Source organism: Xiphophorus couchianus, chromosome 7 (genome assembly GCF_001444195.1).
Source record: "Xiphophorus couchianus chromosome 7, X_couchianus-1.0, whole genome shotgun sequence".
NCBI classification, from domain to species: domain Eukaryota; kingdom Metazoa; phylum Chordata; class Actinopteri; order Cyprinodontiformes; family Poeciliidae; genus Xiphophorus; species Xiphophorus couchianus.
Window position 1 is genome coordinate 28,465,470 of NC_040234.1, and position 25,160 is coordinate 28,490,629.

Consider the following 25,160-nt stretch of genomic DNA (forward strand, 5'->3'; position numbering starts at 1 on the left):
AGAACATGGCCGAGTACATTCCTGCGGCTATTAGAAATCGAATTGGACAAATGCTCTCGCAAGGGATGAGGGGGAGGAATCAACCTGTCGCTCCGCTGCGTTTCCACTGACCATATAATTAGGCGATTTGACATTTCGAAAATACATCCACTTAATGAAAACACGGCAGTATCGAAAAACTTCTAGTTCTTCCATAAAACGATTTTGGCGCTAGGATCCTCGAGGTAGTTTTGTTGTTGTAGTTTTCTTTTTTGTCCGTATCTATATTGGCTTATGCATTGCAAGCACTTTTTCCCACCACACGAGTCATGCAATCCATAATCGGACGTTGGCAGTGGCGCAAACCACGAAGAAGACGACAACAGGAAGTAGACGGAGGTCGATGACGTCATGGCATGTTTTTTTTAATGACTTATCACGTGAAGCTTATTCATGTGGGATTTTAATTGCGTTACTTATTTAATGAAAACACCGCAATCACAATATTGTTTTTGTTTTTTTCTTTTACATTAGCATAAAATTTTGAAAGTTTTAGTCACATTTGTAATGGAGACGCAGCTAATGTCTGTTGTGATATTTATTGAATGTACTCAAGCACATTTGTTAAAACATATTGCAATAAAATCATAGGGCAGCAAGTAACTAAGAGTTTTAAGTAGTCTCATCTACCTAAAACTTCCTCGTTGCTAAAAATGTCAGGTTTTCCATTGGCGTTCATTATATTGAGAAAAGCATTATTTTGTGCGAGTGTCTTTACACACACATTAACCTGAGATGCCATAATGCAGCCATCGAGTCATAGAAATTTTTAACCGTTCTTCCAAATTGCATTTGTGAGGTCAGACACCGATGTTGGACGAGCGTGTAGTTTCTAAGGTTGCGCTGGTTTCCAGTCATGTAGGAACAAGACCGAACCATTCCCAACCTTTTTCTACAAATTAGGCATGAAAGTGATGAAACCATCTTTGCGTGCTTATTGTTCATAATTTTTTGGGAAAGGTTTTTATTATTTTTGTGACACATTTCACTTATTGATGCTTTAAAAAAAACAACTAATCCGACAGTACAAACGGAAATATTATTTTTACTATTTCCCCCACTGTATTATCAGTAAATTCGATAATATGATTAAATGAAGTTATCGTGTGCAACTTAGAATGTAAATTACAGGTTTTTAAGAAAGTGGCGTTTGTGAGGAAGCCTGTTTTAAAGGGGAACGTTTTTCAAGAACAGTATTTGTGTTTGTGGTGCTATGAATGCTTTGCCATGCAGTTACAGCCATACAATTACCAGAAAAAAATGTGTTTAAAAAGCATTTTTTTAATCATGATCTTTATCATTACCACAATAATACTATTAAAAAAAAAATTTCCACATTGCCCGTCCGTATGCTGGAGCATAAAGATTTCCTTTCACAGCCACAGCCATCCATGGAAAACCTTCCCAGGAAGCTCACTGCGTATCGTTCTTCACCTAATTTGAAGGTCACACGATGTTTTAAGATTGTTCGGCCTACTTCATGTTATCAGAACGTTTCTGTATATGTGGTTTATTGATTCTGCAGCTCAAGGTGCTTTACATAATAAAAACACAAAGTTACAAAGCAAACAGTCAACAATTGAAGAAACATTACGTTTTGATGAGTGCTATCACCAAAATCATACACAAATTTGTGTACGATTACGTGTGATTGTGTGAAAATTTTGTTTTCACAGAGCCAGGTTTGTTTGGGGAGCCATTTTTTCCCTTAATAATGAAATCAAGTGGAAACTGCATTTTCTTATTGTCATATAAGAACGTGTGACAACCCCCCTCCCTCCAAAAGAAACATCACAAAAACTCTGCAAGAAAGCAAAACCAAAACTAATCGGCTAAACGTCCATCATTGAGTGAAGATTTCCAGTAAACACATTGGTGTTTACTGGTACCCTGCTTGAGACACTTTATCATTTTGTTCCTGCTTTCTGTGTTTTCCTAAAACTCCTCCTCCTCTCCTCTTCTCCTCCTTCCCGTTGCCATCTGTGTTTGGAGACGTTCCCAAAGCCTTTTATACCTCTCCTTACTATTTCTCTCTCCACCGTGTCACACCATGCCCTGAGCCCTCCCATCGCCCCTTTAAACGCGTCTTTACGTCCAACTCCAAATCTCCCGTCGAGTCGTCTTTTGGTGCAGCTTCCCTCCCCAGCGGAGCCCAGCTGAGACTGGAGGGTGTCTTTTTGCCTAGTTTAGGTTGTGAAGTGTGTGTGTGTGTGTGTGTGTGTGTGTTTAGTAAACAGCTTCAACCAGCCCTTGGAACATCAGTCGGCTTTTTCCTCTGTGCAGCGCCGCAGGTGAGAGTGAGATTTCATCTCGTATTGCCTCTTAACATGACTGAGAACGTTCACCGCAACAATTATAAATAGTTCAGCCGTTCAGACATGAATGGAAAGAACTTTAATATTAAACAGGACTATGAATGTTTGTTAAAAGCTATTTAGACTTTGTTTACAGTGGGCAAAGTTTTGTCAATTTTGCACAACTTTATCTTAATTTGAGAACAAAAACATCACTGGATAAGACTGATATTTACATAGAAAAACTACAAACAATGAAGCAAAAGATTTTTTTTCTCTTTCTGCCAAATTAAACAGATTCCATACTAAAAATGCATACAAATAATAGCCTTGAGGAGCTTGATTTTAGTGGCATAAAGTGGCATTTTGGCAAATATTTTGTAAAAAAAACCAAACCTGTCTTTTAGCTTACTTTTAAGGAGTTTGATGTTTTCACTATTCATCCATTTTTCAAGTAATCGATGAAAAATTGTGATAATTTCTTTGTAAGATGAAACGTTCAATCAGTCAACTAAACATTTTGATGGTACTATGTGTTTAACAGCTTGCCCTAAGTGAAGCTGACTGCCCTCAATGTAGCGCTGACTACAGATTGACACCAGCAGCTGAATCCATAATGCCATCGATAACAAAGGTTGGATTTTGGGTTTTCTGCTTTGTTTTCCTCTGGGAAAGACTGAGAGGTGAGAATCACTCCACTCCAAACTATTTCATTGATCCCAAAGGATAAAGTCTCCTGGTTAAACGACTTTAATCAGAGCGTTGGAGACAAATTTAGACAGATTTAGGGCAATACCTCAGAACAAAGAAATTCTGCTCCCAGAAACTCTTTTGTGTTATTATTTCTTCTTTTTTATTCAATAAAACTAGGCCTGTCAAAATAACAAATGTTGCAGGACGATAAATTGTCCCAGAAAATATTATCGTTTATTGCGATAAACAATGATATTGTTGTTTTGAGCCAATTTTCAAATAATATAACGGCAATGGCATAACAATGCGACAACATAATCTCAAAGATTTTGCGTAGCATCGTAACCGAGAATTTAATATTCATGCTATCATTACATACTGTTATTATTTGCCCTCTGTTCCTCCGTGGCTCAAAGTGCAGAGGGGCGGTGTTCTCCGGCTGATGCAGCCGGAGCGCAGCATCCTGTTCGGGCTCTGCTGGAGAGGGTTCAGGCGGGCCGGGGCTGCGCCGCCTGGGAGCAGGGGAACAAGGAAACTCATGTCATCGCTTTGCAAAGAGCAACCAACAGCCCTGAGAACATGGTAACTTACAAATTTTTACTTTTTAAAAAGGAAAATGTTTCCTTTAAAAAGACGAAGAATCCTGCATTAACTTTAATAGTGTCTGAATTGAAGTGAGCGCTAATTGTTTGGATATTTTATTAAAGGTAAAGGTAATTTTATTTATGTAGCACATTTTCAGCAACGAGGCAATACAAAGTGCTTTACAGGAATTAAAAGGAAATACAAACAAAATAAGAAGAAAAAGAATCTAATAATGTTGATCCAAAGTAAATAAACTAGATGCTCATATTCAGGGTTGCTAGATAAGTATAAGTAAGTATCCTCTGGTCTAATTCCTGTTCTGGTTTGGAAGAATAGGAGTCTAAAAAGTAGTTGCTAACATAGTTTTTCTGGATTCTAGTTTCTAATCCATGTTCTGTGTTGCTAAATAAGTATAAGTAAGTAAGTAAGTAAGTAAGTAAGTATATCCTCTGGACTTCTGGGTTGCTAGATAAGTATAAGTATTCTCTGGACTTTCTAAGTATGCTCTAAATTTGTAAAAGTAATGAGTTTCTAAGTAATAATAAAAACTAAGTGTTCCTGTTAAGTCCCATAATCTTATTTTATAAAGTCACAATAAAAGAAATACTATTTAGTGCTATCTTGTAATACAAAGAAGGTGTACACTTTGTAATTTGGCTGGAAACCCGTCTTGGTGGAGTTCGGATGTTTTCCGTCTACAGCACATGTGTCAAACTCAAGGCCCGTGGGCCACATGTGGCCCGCTACGTCATTTTATGTGCCCCCCCCCGCCACCGTTTTACAGCTCCATTGATTGACTTAAAATAGGTTTTGAGCATGAATTGACTATAAACTACATCTCCCATAATGCCTTCCGATTCTTAGCAGCCAACATTACGGCTTCTCACCACTAGAGTGCAGCAGAGTCACCTCAAGCTGATTATTAATTTTCCCAGCGAATAAAACTGAGACACCGACAAGCTAACAAGCTAAAGAGCGAAGTTCAGTGATGTTTCAATCGAGGACTTTTACCGTCTCCTGCTCCCTCATTTGATGCCACAGCTTTGACTCCATGCAGCTCCTGTGTTTTGTCCACGTTTGGAAGCACCGATCTGTGCGAACAGATGTTTTCAATAAACATCAATGATCCACACCTGGATCATTGACTCATTCATAGGCCTCTACAGAACTGAGTTGCTGCTAATGAGGAAGTCAACTTTTTGTCTGGGGTATGTTTTAGCAGGGACGCATCTAAAAGTTGAAGTATGGAAGACTGCACTTGGGCATTTCTGATTTATACCGTCAATGTGGCCCGTTGACGGTGGCCAATATGCTGAAGTGGCCCTTGGTGAAACTGAGTTTGACACCCCTGGTTTATAGCTTAAAATGTTCAGTAACTCTAAAACACGACGGTATTTCTCATTTCTACGATGAAAACTGACAAAACGCAACATGACATAGTGATATGTTTCTTCATAGAAAGCAAATAAACATCACTACTTACTTTTTTGGTAAAGGTTATTGTGTCGTGAAATTAATTAAAGCCGCGAGAAACGAACCAGTACGTGGAGAAGGTCGCTAGCTTTCACTGTTAGCTAGTTGGCTAGCAAGTTAGCAAGTTAGCCACTTTCCGTAAGTGTCTAACTTACGGAAAGTAAATTAGCAACTAACTTACTTTAGTCTACTAATAAATAAATTAATAATTTTATTTATTAATTTATCAAACAATTAAATGTATATAGAAAGTGGGCTTTAATTTCAAAATGAAAGTGGTAATTATTTTTAGTTTTTTGGAAAATTGCTAGAAATTGTTTGATATACAAACTTTTGTATAACTTTCTATTTAGGCTAAGAATAAATTCCACACATTAAATCACTGAGGGTTTTTTTGTTGTTGTTATTTTTCGGCCATTCGAATCCAATTGGTGGCACTGGGTTTAATTTAGAGGCAGCAAAGTAAAGAGTGCTGAATGCCAATGTGTGCCACAATTTGAAAAATGTTAAAACTCTGATTTCCTTTCAACTTTACACCTTTGAGCCACTTGGTAACGGTGCATCACATAAAGTGCTAATAAAATGCAATAAAGTTTGATGACAAATTGTGAAAAATTTGAAGGCGTATAAAAACCTTTCGTAAGGTTCTATAAATAGGTCAAATTTTGTCAATCTTTCACACCAGTTTTTTTCTCCTGTCTCCAGGTGTTGGTGTTCCTGAAGCCTCTGAATCCACCCAGCGGCCCTCTCAGGGCCCTCCACCTGGTGCTCAGCTCCATACTTCCAATCAGCTGGTGGCTGGAGGCTGACCTGCTGCCCCCTGACCTCCCAGTACTGGTGCAGGTCAGTCATAAAGCACAGGGGGGGAAACAGGAATATCATGAATATTTCATTTAAAGCTCCATCTTTAAATGACCTGCTAGGTGTCTCCAAACTCCAGCGTCCAGTCACAAACTCTACGCTTGAGCGTTCGAACAGTTCGATCGCTACCTTTTCGCCTCCACACGCTGCACCGCTGGGCAATGAAGCACCATGGCAACCTGTCCTCAATGGTCCACACGAAGCAGGGCAATCGAGTTTACATCCACCTGGGAGAAGGTCAGGGAACGAGAAACTACACTGTATATTAAAAAAAAAAGTGTAATGACAACCTTCAAAATGACTGAAGTCAGCACTTTTGAGAATGAATGAGTTGCTATTTTATTCAGGCAGGATGGATTAAGATTATGGAGAATTTATATAAGAATGACTGAGTGAAGTGAGACAATGGATAAAAACTTGTAAGCAAGCGGTTTTGCAGTTTTCTGGAATTTGTTCCAGATTTATGGAGCGTAAAAATAAATAAGAAATTCTCTCTTGCTTTGACTCCGTGTCACAGATCCGACCCTTCCTGCTGTGTGCCAGCTTCAGTCCTCCTTCCTGTTTCCTAATTACATGACCTCTGACCTGCAGCCGCAAACGGTGAAGGGCTGCAGCTATCCCAGAGAGAGCGAGGCCAGTCCTGAAGTCCATGTGATCAGGCTGCGTTCAGTAGGACCCAGGATCAGTGGGTGGGTCCGGAGTTAAGATCAGACATTGTTCCGTTTAACCCACAAGGAAACAAAACGAAGCATCGTTTTCTCTCAGTTCTCTGCAGGCCGACGTCACGGTCTCTCTGGTGCCCCCGGTGGCCACTTCAGAACCCCACAAGGTTGTTCTGATTCTGTGCAGCTCGGTCCCAGTCAACTGGGTGATTACAGCCACAGGGGTCAGGGGTCACGTCTCTGTTCACGTAAGGCTCGAATCAAATATGATCTAATATAATAGCCAGTTGAGCTGACAGATTTAACATATACAGGAATAAAAATATAATTACAGTTCATACACTGCAAAACCACAGAATCTTACTGTGTAGTTTTGGTCTAGTTTCTAGTGCAAATATTTTAGTACACTTGAAATAGGACAAAACTAACTTACAAGTAACTTTTCAATAAGAAATAGGAGCTTGTTTTAAATCAACAATTCCTTTATATTTGTGAAAAAGGACTAGTTATTATTTCACAAGAACTTTTTCATCAATCTTAAGGAATTATTGACGTAAAAACAATCTCCTTTATGTTGCTGAAAAGTTATTGCAAGCTTGTTTTGTCTGATTTCAAGTGTATTAAGATATTTTGTGTGTATTAAGATACACTAGGAACTATATCAAAACTTCTTGCTAATATCTTGTGTTTTTGCAGTGTACCCGACCACGTGTGCGGTTATTGCTTCTAATTTCTTTCATTTCAGTCCTTCAACAGTGTCTCGTTGCCGTTTCAACCAGAGCCCAACGTAACCATGTCCAGCAGGCTCTTGTCTGAGCCGCCTGCTGGCTCTGATCCTCTGGTTTGGGCCACTGAGAGCGGCTACACCGACGTTAGGTCGTACACTGAGGCTGAGCTGGCCAATCGCTTTGTGATCCAGCTGGCAGAAGGCGGGACAAGTAGGTTCCTTCTGTCTCTTTTGTTATGTGCCGTCCTACTCAGTAAACTAGAATATACGAATATATGAAGCTTATTTGACAGATGCGTGTCCGTAACCTTTGAGAATAACTTTATGGGGGGTTTTAAACACTCCTTGAGCCCACATTTCTGCATTACAAATGTCTTTTATTGAGCGATGTGATATTCTAGTCTTAAAATGTTGTGTTTTCACCAGCTGTAAGCAGAAGAACATCATAATTACCAAAAATGTTACCTGAGAAGAGTGATATCTTAGGCTCATTATACAACCCATATAATACTCATATATGGAAATGTTGCTCACATTAGCTGTGTTTCCACTGACCATATAATTGCGCAATTTAACATTTTGAAAATAAGTTCAGTCAATGGAAAGACAGCGATTTAAATAAAAAACCTGTTGTTTTTAGATCAAAAAAATTTGGGGTTATTTGGCCGTATCAAAATTGGTTCATTTTGCAAAACTGCAATGGAAACACTTTTATCCACATCACACAAGTCACATGATCAACAACCGGATTTTACTACTAATGGAAACCACAAAGAAGGAAGATGACAGGAAGTAGTGTGAGGATGATGACGTGTGACAAAGTTTTGCGCTCATTTCTTTGGCTGTTACTTTTATTTACCTGGGTTTTCTTGATCACATTCTCCAGCTTCCAGGTTGTACGGACTGTTGCTTTAAGATCAGATTTATTGTTTGTAAAATTTGAGCTCTTCCTTCTCTGCCTTCCTGTCTTCTTTTTGTTTTCTTCAGACCAGGAGAGATTACCAGTGGTGAACTGCGATGGCGGTCTCCTCAGTGTGACGGTGGACCAACAAAAACTCAAGGTCTCCAAACATAGAAGTTAATTGTTCTGATGAATGTTTTATTTCACTAAAGATAGGCTGTCTATCGACATCAATATGTTGAGTAATGCAAACAATGGAGGCAGTGTAAACAATCTATTCAGTATACAGTAGGTTTAATAGGCTAAATATCGTCACCCTGATTAGTGATCTGCTTTATTCAACTCAACTCAAACCCTTCCATGCCATGGTTCCCAAAAGACCCAAAGAGACCCCCCTTTGTAATCCCACAGACAATTCTCCAAATACGTAAAGAATCAAGTTTTAGAGTGTTTTTTTAGTCACTATTCTGTTACATTCACTTAGCATAAATGCTAACCTCATGCAGTCTGATTTTAGATGGCCATGAGTTCTGTGTCGGAAAACTTTACTATCACATGACATATTACGACTTTATAGCCAAATAATAAAATGTTTCATCCCAATCTGCCTTTTTATTAAAAGAAGATATATAATATTTTATATCACCGTATTTTCTGGATTGTAGAGTGCACCTTACTATGAGCCGCATCTACAAAGTTTTTTGAAAAAACTGGAAATGTACATATATAAGCCGCACCGGGCTATTAGCCGCTGGTATCTCTGCCGCTCTCGGTTTTTCCCAATTAATAAATTATCCTTTATCAGCGCTTTCTTCTTTACTTTCTAATTTTGACTTCCAACGATTCACTTCCTGCTAAAGAGCCCCCTGGCGGTTGAAGAAATATCCACAAGAAAGCCACACCGGGCTATAGGGCGCATGGTTCAAAGCGTGGGAAAAGAGTAGCGGCTTATAGTTCGACAAATATGGTAATCACCTCAAAATTTATTTTATTCCCATAGTGTTATGGGGGGTTTTGTGGCAGCGTCCTTGTCAGAAGCTTTTCCATTTCCTGCTAGCTAAGCTAGCCTGAAGAGCAAAGCAGCTTTATGAGTTTGTCTGGTAGCCAATCAGAATATGAGCATCAGTATCAACATTAAAGTCAATTACTCTAATTTATATTTTAGATTTTTAATGATTGGATAACTGAAAACAAAAATTATAATGAAAAATTCAAGATTTAAAAAATAAATGGGATTCATTATTTTTGCATTTTTCCCCCCCTCATTTCCCCTCTAACGTTCTGCTCCCCCCACAGCGCCCCCTGGCTGCCCCCGGCCGACTTCAACCTCCACTTTGATCAGAAACATGCAAAAGCTATGACTCATCACCTGGCTTTTTCTAAATCTTATAGAGGCGTAGTAGTCTTAGCAAATAGAAACAATTTTGATAATTCTAACTGACCTAAACAATAAAGTTTTTCTTTGTTTTCTCCATACAATGTATGTAAACATTTTGGTTTCAGCTGTAACCGCCTGGCACCAGTGGAAGCTTTTCTACTGGTTCAGATCTGAATGTTGTCCTCTGTGTTTGTAGTTAAATGGATTCCCCTGGGTTGTCTCCTCCAGAGCTTGTCTTTGCCAGCTGTTGCCATGACGCTGCGGGACCAGAGATGCCAGGCCGTGTCGAATGGGAGCCACTTCCTGTTAGCACTACCGATCATTTTCTGCGGAACTGAGGGGATTCTGCAGGAACAGCCCAGAGGGGTGCTGTACAAAAACACGGTGAGATTTTCTCAGAGTGTGCTCCAAAAAAAAAAAAAAGACAACATTCTTTCACGCCCTAAATACAGATTAGGTATTATGTGTTCTCCAGGCACATAGTGCCATTTTATAGCATAAGCAAATAACTATGTTAGCTTCAGTTGTTATGAAAGTCCTCTGTATGTCAAATATGACTTAAAAGAAATTTTACTTCCTAATTTAACACCTTGAAATTGGGTCTCTGTCTCTTTAAGAAACTCCTGCTCCTTCTGAAACTCCGCCTTCTGAAAGTTATAACATGGCTCCTGTATTAACATACATTAACCCTTTAACATTTTTTATCAGCATTGCACTGAGATGTAGCTTGTTTAATGTTTTCTAACAAGATTAATAACTAGACAATAAATGCCAACCCACTTGCTAAGATCAGAGATTTTGCTGACATCTTATTACTGGTTGAAACTCACTTGTTTGAGTGGAATAGAACTTGAATCCAATGCATTTTTGTTCGTATTACATATAAGGAATGTGTGTATTACTTATATAGATATATTTATATTTTACTAAGCAAAAGAAACACTACTTTTTTTTTTTACAGTGGTTTAAGATTGGAGACAAGGCATTGGTTGACCAACCTCTAAAGGAGGAAGAAACTTTACGCTTTATATAATTTTACTTTTACCTATTGGGAGCTTCATTGTCAGTTTACCTGAGCAATGATCAGCTGTAGCAGTGACACCAGCAGTGTTTTATATTATTTAACTGGCTTAAAAGCTATTAGACATCTGCTGCTGTGCCCAAAATGTTCTGTCTAATGTGTCGGTTGCCCTTTGTGTCGTCGCGTTTGGTGCCGTTGATGAATAAATTAATTAGTGAAACCTTCCTGAAAGTTACCGTAGCTAATCCCCAAACATGAGAGAACTTAAGTTGAATGTTTTTTTTTGTGTGTTTATTATTTTGATAGTGTGTGTGTGTTTACTCTGTTTTATGATCAGTTGTTGCTATGGAGAGTCCAGCCGCAGAGCGTCGCTGCACACGAAGAGAACAGGAAGTCCAGACTGTCCTTCAGCGTACATGTGAGTTCTTACAAAAGTTCATTGAAATGTTAATAATATATATAGCACCAATTCACAACAAATGTCTCTTACATAAATCTAATTGGTCCTGGTTATCAAAGAGTGCAGTAGACTCAATTAAGTATTCAAAGTATTAAAAAAGAAAATCAAAGGAAACCCAACAGACTGCACTGAATCATTTACTTACAACTTTCGCTTTACTGTCTTTCTTTGGGATTTTACGTGATATACCGACTCAAACAAACAAATAGTGAGGGATCAATCTGATTGGATGAACATTGTTTGCGAACGTCAGCTTTCATGTCTTTCCACAGACTCTATCCAGCTTTCCGAATTTTACTTGCAGCATGATGCTGCCACCACCGTGTTTTATGGTGGGGGTGGGCTGTTGGTTTTCACGCAGGTGAAAAATTCCCAGAGTGGACTCTGTTTACAGATTAGGTGACTTTAGAAGGAAAATAGTTTTACTAGATTTTATTTAATGTAGCAGATTACATGGATTGAACATAAATGCACACCACACTTATCAGATCTTAGTTTATAAGAAAAAAAAAATATATAAACTAAGTTTATAAGTTACAACGCTGCCGTGCTATAGGTCTTCATCTATCACAACTAATAAGCAAAACTCAACATTTTTTAAAGTGCACCAGTACTTTTACAAGAAGCTGTCTCACCTGCTTTTCTTACCTTCCCTTTCAGATAAGCTGCTTTGCCACCAGCCCCTCAAAATCTGCTGCTAACGATGACAACGTGACCCTTCCTCTGATTGGACGGTTCGCGCGGGGGGCACGGCAGGGTCCAGAGTCGGCCCCAGCTCCCCACCATCTGCCGGTGCCCATACTCACATCGGGGCCCGCTCTGCAGCTGGGGCTCTTCGTCACCGACAGCTACGAGCAGACGTGGACCGGGCCGTGTGTCATCACCGCCGACCACCGCGTCTTTGTCGAGGTCTCTGCCGGTCTGACTTTTTTTTTTTACATAAACCATATTTCCCGGTGGCTCATTGAACGTCAATATTTCAGATAAAGAGAACAAATATGTTAATAATCGATTATTCTGACAGTTAATCGATTAATCGTCAGAATTAATTTGCACATTCTGTGGACTTTTTTATTTAACCATTTTTATACAATGTTAGAAATAAATTAAAAGATGCAAAAAATACTTGAATTTAGATTTTATAAATAGGTAAATAAACATTTAATTGCTTGAAAGGCAATAACAGCATTCCTTTAGTGAGCTCAGATCATCTGCAGCATCTGCAGCTAAAAATAATCCTCCTAACATCAACATGTGAAAATCTCATCTCTTTTGTTTCAATACAATTCAGTACAAATACAAATACAAACAAATCAATACAGTGTAGGGCTGGTCTGGTGATATTATTTTTTTCACTAACTAATTAATAATTGAATAGCAACAGGTGCTTAATTGGAGATTTAATGCAAAATGTGTATATTTTTTGCACAGTTTTGGCTTAATTCCTGCTTTTAGTATGTTGTCCTTTCCTTAACTGTGTACTCCAGTTAACGATAAATCAATTACTAAATATGAATGGACGATCATTAAAATAGATGATTAGTCACGATTAATCAGATTAATTGTTTCAGCACTAATTAAAATATTTAAAAACAATTTTATTTATGTTTTGCTTCTAAATTTCTATGCCAGGACAGTTTCCTAATTCGAAGTCTATCTCGCTGCAGATTTCTGCCAACGCCTCCCTCGCAGACGTCGTGCAAGTGGAGTCGTGTTTTGTATCCCCCCAGTCCGACCCTAAGAAATCTCCCTTCTGGACCGTGGTAAGCAACGGCTGCTCCTCGGATCCCTCCGTCAGGCTCGGCGCGAAGGCGGGCGGTGACGAGGACGAAGACGCTTACGCCGAAGAGGAGGAAGACGTCGGACGTGAGGAGGACAGAAACGGCCACAGTGGGAGAAGATTCTCGGTGATAGACAACGGCTCGCCAAACGTGGGCGATTCGGAAAAAGCGCAACTGTTGAGATTTAGCTTTGTCCTGCGGCCCGTTTATAACGAGTCCATGCAGTTCGTCCACTGCAGCCTCCGCCTTTGTCTCTCCGACTCAGCAAGAGAAGAGACCACACAGAAAGCGAGTAGCTGCCAGAGTGGGGTACCGATTCCCCCACTTGTTCCGGGATCATCCAGACATCAGGTAAAAAAAAAACATAGAATAAAGTTCCTTATGGGGGTGGACGATGTGAACAGTTTTATCACAAACTGTGATTTAACGGTACAATATTTTAACGGTACTATTGTGATAACGATAAAAGCAACGATAAGAACTATTGACTGCTTTTGCCGTTGTTACGATAATACCTCGAAATATCGTGATAAAACTTTAAGGCTATGTCATCCACCCCTATTTAAACTTTTTTTATATAACCTAATATTTTAGGTCAGGTGTGTGGTGAACTCCTGACTCTGTTCTGTATTCCCATGTCAGTGTGAGATCAGAAACCTCTCCAGGCCCATGGTGGTCACCCGGCCCATTAGCTCGCTGGTAACCAAACTGGAACCGTCGGCTGGTCAAAGAACAAAGAGTCTGAGTCCAGAGAGCAGCAGTGAGTATCGTCTGATAAATACTTTCACTGAACCGCAGTTTAACTTGCCTCATGCTCTTGTCTGCAGGGTTTGTGTTGCACGAAGGGCTGCTGATGGGAATCGTCTTTGCAGCTTTTCTGGTTGGAGTCAGTTTAATGGGGGGACTGTGGTGCATCCACACATACACAGGTAAATGCAGGAAGTAGGTCTGGTCAGATAATGATACAGACCTACTGACTGATAGAACATATCACAGTGTCGTAAAAAGAAAACAAGAATCGCCCTTTTGGGAATGTTTCAGATCAGCAAGCAAATAAAGAAAAATGATAAATATTAATCAAAATTTCAGGTTTTAAAAGGTGTTTTTTATTAGGAATAAAAAAGTGAACATTAATTTATGATGAATAATGTGGTGAAAATATGACTGATTTTACCATCAGTTGTTATAAAAAAGCTGTATCTGTTAAACATGACTTAAAAGAAATTTCACTTTGCAATTTGACGCCTTGAAATTGGGCGTCTATCTGTTTAAGAAGCTTCTGCTCTTTCTGAAACGCCTCCTTCAGCTCATTACTTCACCAGTTCTCCTCCATTCTGCCATTATAAGCGTTCTTAGGAGCACTGCACTGAGAAATAGCTCCTGTAATGAGCTCAGTAGACAGGACGTTTCACCAGGTGCTTGCTAATTGCTGCTGGCTAGTCTGGAGGAGCTGAGCGGGTCACGTACAAGGGAGGGGCTTTGGGTAAATAGGCGGTGCTTGGTGAGCCACCCCCGAATGATTGCCACGAAGAAATAAAAAGGATTTCTCAAACATGCATGGATGAATCAAAGCCACACTCCAGGTGTGTTTTTAAACATAGAATAACATTCTATCATGATGTAAAACTTAAAAAGTCAATTTTACATAATACCCCCACTTTCATATTTTTGCTTCGAGAGAAACAGATCAGGCAGTTAGAAACATTTCCTTGTGTTTGGTTGTGTAAGTGAAAATTATCCAAAGATATGCGGACGTTTGCCTAAGGCATGATCAGTTTGCAACCACAGAAATGAAACTATGTCACCCTGCATCTCAGCACAGACCGTGCCGTTTTAACAGTAAACATGAAAACACTCGACAGCAGGGCAGACGCTGATTTAATCTGTGGCTCAGAGAATGTGTGTGAACACCAGACACAGGTTAGACGCAGCAACACGATGGAAGTTTGAGACGTTAAAGTATGCTTTGGTGAACCGATGGGACTTCCTGCGTCATCATAAAATTATACTGCGTCTTGTTTTTGTTTGTTGTTTTGTTGTTGATGTTTTTTAGGGGGACACCCAGAGTCTTTTAGAAATGCTCACTTAACAAATCAGACTCAAGAGGGCTGCAACAACAGGACTCCACCTTTCCTGTCTGATCAGTCCTCCAGCTCAGTTTAGAGGTAAAACATGACTACAGCATAATCAGAAAACAAAACGCCTGCTGTGTTTGTTGTATTTGACATTTACATCCTAGCATGCAAAACCCTGTGGTCTTGTTAACATGTGAAAAATGTTATCAGAGTATCTAAGGACTGTAATTGCTTCTCAACTTTAGGTTCAAAATGTTTTGAAGTGACATTGCAGTGTGAACACGTTGATTATAAATCTGTTATTATTTGCCATGTGTATGTACTTATCTTATTGTACCCTTAGAACAAGACCGGCTAACATCTAAGTATTTTATAGTCACAAATTTGAAAAGTACTTTGAAAGCTCTAACCACTGCAAGACGTTTTACTTTTGGTTTTTAACATCCATACTTGTCCCCTTCTGTTTTCCCACAGTAGTCTCCCATGTATCTCAGACATTATATCAGTCACCTCACTCTTAAGTTTTAAGGGACAGACATTTTAGTATATGAGCTAAAGAAATACATTGATATTTGATGAGTACTGTATTTTATGTTTTTATGTTTTCATTTGTAGTATCAACGTATGGCTTGGCACAGCTCTTTCATGAAACCTACCAAATGATGCCGACAAAATGCTAATAATAGCTAATCAATTTAGTCAGAACCCAATCTACCACTTGCCCTCTTTTCATATTAAAAACATTAGAGCTGTGGACCAGCTGGGGGGGAAGAGACTGAACCGAAATTCAAAGCTGTGCATTTAAAATAAACTGCAGCGGTTAAATGCTTCTGTCAGCTCCAGAAAATGTATCAGCATTAGGCAAAGCACCTGCAGATCTTCGGCTCTGATGTCCCAGATAAGTCTGAACAGTTGCATTCTTTTATCTCCTTCTCAGGATTTCCTCCTGCAAATCTGAGAGTGGAGAACTGGGACAGGGGTTGCAACAGCTTCTGTGCGTTTTTGTGTGTGAGAACACAGCTGCTTTCTGTCTTGCGTGTGCAGAGCCGTTTTTGCACTGAGTGCCGTTTTCATGTGCGCCGAAGAGACAAGAGGCCTCGAAACATGCGAATACAGCAGGTCTCAGTCATGCACGGCGTTCTGTAAAGTGCTACGGGTTTGATTCAAAGTTAAAAGTCACCAGTTTGATGGTGTGGAGCACTTGGCACATCTGGATTCGACAGAGGAATAAAAATGTTGCTAGTGACTCAAACAGAGAGCACGTCATCAACACCTTTGGGTTTGTGTGGTAAAAAAAAAAAGGTGCATTAAATGAGCTGAGATGTGTTGGCCCATTGTTTCAACTCCAAGACCCGAACTTCTGTGTAATTGTTTTTTTTTAAAAAGCTAATAATGTGCTTTGTTGAAGTCAAATGCTGTAAGATGTAATGCTGAATGTTACATTATTGTATTTGCTTAAAGCATAAATAAATCACGTTTTGGCCTCTCAGGGGCAGCAGAGCAAAGTTAAGTTTGCAATGTGAAGCCAACAAGGAAACACAAGATTTACATTTAGTGATGTTAATTTGTTTTGCTTTGTTTTCTGTATTTTAGACATCCGTACTCCGTTAACCTGATTGGGATTTTCAAAGAAAGGTCCTGTTAAAAGGCTACAAGTAATTACCTCTTATCTGCTCCTGCAGAAAACTAGCATGGCAGCTTCAGTTAGCATAAACGACTAGAAGATGCTGAAGCTAACAGCTAGTCCCGCTAGCTAGTGACAGTGACCAAGACGTTTTCATACAGCATGTCTCTCATACTTTAAAGTGGTTGTTTTGTATTATTAGAAGATAATTTTTAGTTCAATAATTTGTAACCTCAAATTTTGCAAGTCTATAGTACATTACTAACACGAGGAACAGGTAGGAGGAGGTGCGGCGCTATTAGCTTTAGCCTTTGGGATAAGAGAAGAGTTACCAATTGCAGGTCAGACATTGACTGTTTTTAATATTTTAACTAAATCTATGTCACAAATTCTGAATTGTTTCCCCTAAATAGTGAATATTGATTTCTATAATGTTTAAGGGTGCATATACTGACTTTTCCATGCATATTTCTTTTTTACTAAAAACAACTCTTATTGCAATAACATTTGGAAGATGCAGGCTGAAATGTTCTTTTACTCTTCGGGATGAAAGTGATAATTTTGTGGTTTCGCATCTTTCCAATTCCATTTTTCAGAGAATAATTTTTCTATTACAAGCCATAGCATTTTATGGATTACGCAACTCTGTCAGAATGGCAAAAGTGAGCTGAAGTAATTTTGTAATTGCAGATTTTCTGATCATAACTGAAAATGCCATCAGCTAGATTCAGAAATATCTCAATTATCATTACAGAATTAGTTCTACTTTAGTATTAAAAACAGATAAGCTAAAATAACGAGCCAAGAGAAGTCACATTAATCTTTAGTCATGTAAACAAATGTACACACTGTATATTCATTTAAACATTATACACAGATTGTCAAAGTTATGTACAATCAAAAAAGTTCAGCTTGATGTGCTCAGCTTTGGCTGTACACCTCTCCATAGCCGCACTGTGTCTCATGGTGGCGCTGTAGGTCCACCCTGCGCTGGAAGGTGAGCTGACAGCGGGAGCAGCTGAAAGGCCGGTAGCTGTTGTGCTTTCGGCTGTGGGTGATGAGGTTGGAGCTCTGGCTGAATCCTTTACCGCACACCTTGCACACGTGTGGTTTCTCTCCTGAGCAGGGAGCAGAAACGAGGCGGGCCCGTCATGATTCACGCTCAAGTTTAACAGTAAACCTGCAGTATCTCGTGCGTCTCCCCCTCACCTGTGTGTATGAAGGTGTGTTTCTTCATGTCAGACTTCTGGTGAAACCTCTTGCCGCAGTACTGGCAGGGGTAAGGCCGCGTGTCGGAGTGGATGAGGAGGTGAGTGGACAGGGTGGATGAGCGCTTGAAGACTTTTCCACACACTTTGCAGCCAAAGCTTCGCTCCTGGACACAAAAACGAGGCTTACAATAAGTCCCGGCAGAGCGTGTGATCAATGTATCTTGACCGGACCGTCACGGGTTCGAGGCTCCGTTAGCCTTTGCCACAACTCTTCCCTCTCCCTCACAACCCACTTTCCTGTCAGCATACTGTGAAATAAAGCCCACTAGCCAAAAGTCCTTAAAAAAAGAAAGAAAGAAACACTTAAAGAGGTAAAGACCTTTGCTCTGCTGTAGCTGCCAACTGCTTGGAAACCAAAGGGTACATGGGAAATGTCTGCAGCAGCCAGGGACCTCGACAAAGGGATGGAGAGGGTGTTGTACACTTGGTCTCGCAGACTCACTGACATTAGGATATCTGAAAGAGACTGAGGAGAACAAGAAGAACGAGATAAATTTATGTTAGGTAAATAGTTCAGTGATCTAAAGTTTCCTAGTGGATTCACTTTGCACAGAAATAGGTGAGCTACTACTACAAGAAATTGCTTAAACGATGACATTGAAATTTATTTTGCACCACCTCTGCAATAGATATAAAAATAGCTAGTTTATCTAAAATTTAAAAACCAGGAAAAAACATGAAAAGCATACGATTTTCTCCTTTTTCTTTTAACATTTTTCATTTAGTCAGTGATGGTGTCATGAAATGCGGTGTGAGGTGGTGAGGCAGACGCTGAGGACCCAGATTGGAATGAATTAAGGTGAATTTAATGATGAATCCAGAAATGCAAAATCCAGGCAGCACAGCAAGAGCGGAAGGTTAAAGCTAATCTGTTGGTAGCAACTGGTGAGACATCTGGACAGCAAGACAAATACGACAGAATTGACAAGGACCCGACAAAGACACAGAAACACAGGTAGACACAGGTACACAGAGGGTAATCAGGGAACCAGACACACCTGGGAACAATCAAGGGGTAGACAGGACAACACGGAGACTCAAAAGACACAGAAACCTAAAATAAACACACAGAAAAACTCAACTCACCACAGATGGTTCTTGCATAAATGCTAGACTTCCTTCTGTGTCTGATTTATTTTAGGTATAAAACAAAGAATTCCCTCTGCCCTTTTATTTATCATTTTTTTAACAGTAACTGTTTGATATATTCTGATTTAAAGAATCTGTAAGCAATCTACAGAAAATGTATAATGTTTCAGGGCAAGTTTGTCTAGTTTGAAGTTTTGGACTTCAAACTAGAGAGATCCAGGATAATTTAACTGTTAATAATACAACTGACACGGGTGGTGAGAACAGCACAAGGCATTGTGGGATGCCCCCTCCCAGATCTGGACTCCATTTACACAGACCGGGTCAAGAAGAGAGCTGGATCCATAGCGATGGATTCCAGCCACCCGGGCCACAGACTGTTTGTGCCGCTGCCATCAGGCAAGCGGTTCAGGAATATACGGACTACAACAAATAGACTGAGAAACAGTTTCTTCCCCACAGCCGTCAGAGCCATTACTCCCTGCCGCCCCCCCCTCCCACACATATCATAACCTCGCAGTCACACATACACATCCCCCACCCCCACACAGCCATATTGTTCTGCACTTTGCACTGTCACATTATCTGTACTTTGCCATAATTGGACCTGCTGCTACTTCTTTGGTGTGGTTGAGTGCCTTTAGTTAATTTAGTTGTATATATTGTTATTATTATTATTATTGTGTGTTTGCTTATTTATACTGTATATATTTGACCTTTTGCACGGGAGCTGCAATGGAAATTTCGTTGAATTCTGTTCAATGACAATAAATGCTATCTATCTATCTATCTATCTATCTATCTATCTATCTATCTATCTATCTATCTATCTATCTATCTATCTATCTATCTATCTATCTATCTATCTATCTATCTATCTATCTAATTTGACAAAAAGTCAAATAGCCATTCTGTTCGAAAATGGGGAAGCAGAGAGTCAGATACCAATTTCAGAGCATCGGTGCAAAGTTGTATTTTCACACAGTTTATATAACACAGGGGAGTGCCCACTTCCCACTGACCGGACTTGCAAATGAGCGATAGAAAGCGTGTTTGTTAGAATGTTTGTGCCGGCCTCTGATGAAAGAGCTCCCTTGGTGGTGAGCCATATCTCCCATAAGTATATAAAAAAAGCTACAGGTGTTTATATTTTACACTATGATCGTCTTGAAAACAATCAAACCAAGTAAACTCTTTTTTTATGTTAATCATAAAAAGAAACACAAACTCCATTACAAAACAAAAGCCAGTTAAAACACTTATAAAAATACCATTGATGGAGATATTCTTTAAAACTTTACATCATTTTAACATAGTTATTCCTGATAACTTTTCAAATGTTATTGAAACAGATAATTAGAATCTATTCACAAGAACAGGATTTTATATAAAACCTCTGCTGCCAGCCCTCCCTCAATCCTAAAACTGATCCAGGTTGAAAAATTGCATAATTTTTGAATAAATATTTTATAATACAATTGTTTTGTAATGGAATTTGTTTAATAGAAAAACAATTACTAATGGTTTTTCTATGAATGTCCAATTTGTCTGAAGGAAGAATAGCAAGATACCATCAGCATGCGGTTTTACTCGGATAGTAAAATAGAGAATAAATTATTTTTTTTAACAGTCTTATTCTTCGTTTCTCACCTTTTCACAGAGCGGACAATCCCTGACCGGTGATTTGAGGTCAGTGTGCGACGTGTGGTTGAGCAACAAGAAGACGAGCCTCTCCAGCTCTCTCTCTCGGTCAGATTGTTGTCGGTCAGGCGACCATGGTGCGACTGGCGTGGGACGGTCTTCCTTCTCCACAGGGGCTTCAGTCAGAAAATGAAACAGATTTTTTTAGCCAGTGGGTTCCAAACTTATCACCGTCCAATCAAAATAACAGTGGAAGAGACACAGGACCTGGACTATCGGTTGAGTCTACAAGCATTCCTACAAAATCAAGCAAACATCAGCAGTCGGTATGTTGCTTTTATTTGTCAGTACAGCTTTTTATCTCCTAAAGTTTGCAGCGTAAATGTGCTTTACTTTTATCATGTTTGGTATTTGGCTAACTTTGCCCTGATTTGCAACGTCAATTGGAGTCTTGACCCCAATTGGTCAGTCAAGACTCCCCAATTACCCAATCTACCTTAGCTTGCTCTTAACACCTAAAGTGTTCTCTAGTACAATTAATATAAAATTTTGCTCTTCATTTGCTAATTATTATCTTGTTATAGAATCAGCAAATGCAAAAAGTATAATTTTTAAGAAATGGGTTCATACCTGAAGGCCAGAGCTTGTCTTTTGGGGTTCTGTAGGAGCAGTTTGCCAGTCCATCAGTCACAGGGTTTCTGATCTCTGGGGAAGGTAAAGTTTGTGGAGCATCTTCAGGAAGCCCAATCCCATCCTTGGCGTTAGTTTCAGCCTGCCGTCTGGAGCAGTGGTCCCTGGGTGGGCTGAGGGGATGCGTCCGTTTGGTCTTGACGAGGAACGAGCGCGGCATGGCGGAGGTAGCCGTCTGAGGGAGTGAAGATGGTGCACTGTAAATCTGCAGGAGTCTTGAGAAGCCAACTCTTTCATGTCACTTTTAGAGCCCCGCACACACTCAGATGTCGCGCACCTGTCTGCTCATCTTCAGTTACAATGCCAGAGTTTGAGGTTTCCTCAACAAACACAGCCTGCCACCTGCATAAAGGTTTTGAGGGCTTTAACTAAGGAAAACCCTGCTCTGCCGGGAGGCAGCTTTGAAACTGATTCCGTCGCTGCTTTTTACATGAACTGTGTAGTTACAGCAAAAAAGCAAACACAGTCCAGTTATTAAAACCTAAAAGTACGATTACATCATAAAAATGAGGCTGCTACCACTTGTTTTCTAAAGCTTTCCCCTGCATGTGTTAACATCACTGTGTGGTTGTCGATGGGTGGTGAAGTGCTAGAAAGCTTATTTGTAAAAGCCATATCTCAGATTATTAAACTTTATCTTCCAACGTTTTTCTTTCTCTCACTTTTGTAAAAAAAAAAAAAAAAAAAAGCCCATGAAATACAGTCACAAAATAATTACACCTTCTAATCTGGTAAATCTGTCCTATATCGTTTAGCCACTGACAATTTTGAAACTTTTAAGGTCAACAGAAGATTGTTGTGGGAATACAAAAATAATAATGATAATAATAATAATTGGGACTTAAAACTACCTTGGGCCAATTTGGAATGTGAAAGCCAGCTTGAAATGGTTGACCTTACCTCAGTATTGCGCAGCTGAATGTTGACTGCTTCTTGTGTCCTCATTGCTCGCAACATCCTCATTTCTTTTTCTCACACCCATCAACCGACGACATGTCACAAAGAGATTTGATTTGATTTTGAAAGGCCAGCTGAGGATTGTTTTGCTGGAGGCGAAGAAAGTGAAACCACCTAAGGAGCTCTCGGGAGCTAAAAGAATAAAACGTTCTAAGTGAACACCTCAGAAGCAAGCAAACCCTGTCTATTATTTATCTTTTCTGACACTTTTTCTCGTCGCCAAACTGTCAGAAACAGAGCAGCAGCTTGGTCTTGACTGTAGATAGGTTTTGAGCCTACCCCTCAAAAGTGTGATGACTGTAAAACCCAGAAGATTTTTTTGTTGTTGTTTTAAATGTGGGACCAGTTTCCCCATTGATGGATTCATGTTGCAATGACTGTTCACCGTGGGTGGACTCACAAACACACCAAGCATTGTTTGGAAAGTCTAAATATCTCATCGTTCTCATGTGAACACGTGAACCTTTACAGCCCGTATAGGTGGGATACCTACAGGGTTGTTCAAACCCAATTTGTGGAAATACCCTTTGTGTTCACCCATCTGGGAGCTTTCTTTGCCACGTGTGACTCATGTTTCACCTTCACCTACCATCAGGGGTGAAAACGTTCAGCTGACTCTAGCTAGGGATGGGAAACGTGGACCCAGAATTTGTTTGTGCTTTGTTGTGTTCGTTGTCATGACGATGGAAGTGATGATGCAACTCGTTGCAAACTGTAACCTGGTCTGATGGCAGTGAATTCTCCAGGGTTATAATGGCTGTGGGTTTTTACATTATAGTTTATTTTTATTTTGCTGTGACTTTTTTAAATTTGATTTTAGAGTACTTTTGCTAGTTTTTATCGGTTGTTAAAATTAATAATGAAGCTTAGTTTCAGTTTATCTGCTAATAGTAACAGTAGTAGTTTTAGCGCTTTCATACATTGGTAAATTTTTAGGTATAAAATTCAGAAAAGATCAAAGGTTTTTATTGTGATTATGTTTGCATCGATTGGGTGATGAATACTCAACAGAAGATAACATTTTTAAAACAATGTATTTAATTATTGTTGAACAGCAACTTATTCTGGCGTTTTATCGCTATTTTTGCGGACTAGATTAAGTCGAGGTGTATGGCGTGACGTAATTTACTGAGGTAAACTTCTTGTGTGCGAGGGGAAAAACTCTGTTTGAAAGGCTTATCAATGGATTCATTAACACAAAAATGAAGGAAATTACACCTTTAATTTCAGCATGTTTTAGTCATTTCAGTTTTTCCCCATTAATTATTGATTTTATTTATTTCAGTTAGCAAAAATGATTCCTCAGTTTCAGTTTTTGCTATTTTGTTTGTTTTAATTAGCTATATTAACTCTGGAACTCACTGGCTATATCAGTGTAAAGTGTAACAAAAAAAAAAATAACTGTAAAATATTTTATAATCCATGATTTTTTTCAAGCTTTTATGGAAACGACAGGGGAGGAAAATGTTTACAGAGCAAAAGAAACAGTTTCAATTTTATGTTCAGTTTTAAAGTTAGCAAACACCAAGAAGAATCAGAATTTATCGCTATTTAGAATTATTTATTATAATCAAAGTATGTTTTTACAATATCTGAAATATGATCTCTCAAAGCAAAACTACTTCTAAATGTTTCTCCTTATTCTATGAAACAGAAGAGATGTATGAATAAAAATAACTAATTTAACTTGAGGGTTAAAAGGTTTATTTGGTCAAACTTAGACAAAAGAAAAGAACGGCATGGCGATGCACTAACCGCGCGGCCCGGCTACCACGGTTAATAATTGTGAAATTGGAGCTCAAGTTCAAGAAATGTGCTCAGAACTTTACATGAGAAAGTCCGGATGATGAACCTGTGAGTCAGAATTTAAAGTTCCCACAAAGATGTACTAAAATGCAAAAACTCTCAATTAAAATGAAACTATTTTGAAAAACAGAAAAATAATTCAATGAAATAAAACAAAAAGTTCAAGTTAAGGGTTTGGACTGACCTATTTTGGGGGCAACTGGGTAAATCTAACATGTCTAGGTCTATGATTCAAACAAACAACTGAAAAAAAAAGCTCTTGCTCTCGTCCGTTTAACATCTCTTGAACATTTTTAAATCAAATATTTTCCTAAATGAATATATTCTTTTCTTTTCTTCCGTATTACACAAAAATTGGACCTGGATCTTTTTTCAGAGCCATAATTAAACTCTTTTTCTACTTCTAGAGTTCATACCAGCGAAAGCATTCAATGTCATCTGCATAACAAGAAAGTTCATCATAGCCCAATCAGCCTCTGCACCCATTAAGATTAAAAAAGAGATAAGGCACTTGGCACTTGATCTCAAGTTTTGGGGATTTGCAGCATTGCTGACTCATCTTCACAAGAGTCAGAAAAGCAAACCACATTGAAAATAGCTTTATTTATTACTGAAATACAAGTAATAAATAACTTCCCATCGTCTAATCAGTGTTAGTGGCATTTCCTAATAACAAAAAATCTGCTGCAAAATAAGACAAAGAGTGTATAGCTCTGCTTTTTTCAAATGTAGGCATCGGCTACTCTATGGATCTTCTCCTCATCTGGTGTAACCATAGTAACTCGATCACTCTCGTTTTTGCATGCTTGTGAGAGATGTGTTTCTCTGTTATGTGAAACACTGAATGCGCCACCAATCATTGAAAGTGAAAAATAAACAGTCTTACTTGTAGGTGTCACAAAGTTTTACATGCAGGGGAGCCGTGTTTGAGACGTGCTCTGGTGAGAAATCTGACTTCTACGGACACGTTTCGAACTGCAAACATGGAAATTACAAAATCAGAAAAAAAATGGGCCTTTCAAGCACAAAAAGAAACAAACAACATAAACAATCTTCTAAAAATTATCCAGGTCCTAAACAAGTACGGTAGTTCTGCCTCACTTTTGGTTCTTGGAAAACGTGGAAATTACGT

The 25,160-nt window shown here is 39.1% G+C and overlaps 2 protein-coding genes across 2 annotated transcripts; one reads left to right on the top strand and one right to left on the bottom strand.

Moving 5' to 3' along the window:
- Positions 1-2,001: 2,001 nt before the first annotated feature.
- engl (endoglin, like) lies at positions 2,002-16,455 on the top strand. The gene is made up of 17 exons (XM_028021892.1): positions 2,002-2,330; positions 2,878-3,016; positions 3,442-3,608; positions 5,790-5,927; positions 6,008-6,182; positions 6,463-6,634; positions 6,711-6,855; positions 7,353-7,545; positions 8,322-8,395; positions 9,842-9,997; positions 10,972-11,052; positions 11,755-12,003; positions 12,762-13,226; positions 13,518-13,635; positions 13,703-13,804; positions 14,929-15,040; positions 15,888-16,455. Exons 2-16 carry the CDS (start codon positions 2,950-2,952, stop codon positions 15,036-15,038), a joined length of 2,412 nt encoding a protein of 803 aa, XP_027877693.1. The 5' UTR covers positions 2,002-2,330; positions 2,878-2,949; the 3' UTR covers positions 15,039-15,040; positions 15,888-16,455.
- Positions 16,456-17,385: 930 nt separating this feature from the next.
- Positions 17,386-23,429, bottom strand: LOC114147709 (zinc finger protein 205). The gene is made up of 5 exons (XM_028022270.1): positions 21,206-23,429; positions 20,585-20,751; positions 18,165-18,311; positions 17,784-17,949; positions 17,386-17,692 (listed from the first exon to the last, which is right to left on the bottom strand). Exons 1-5 carry the CDS (start codon positions 21,423-21,425, stop codon positions 17,496-17,498), a joined length of 897 nt encoding a protein of 298 aa, XP_027878071.1. The 5' UTR covers positions 21,426-23,429; the 3' UTR covers positions 17,386-17,495.
- Between the last annotated feature and the right edge of the window lie 1,731 nt (positions 23,430-25,160).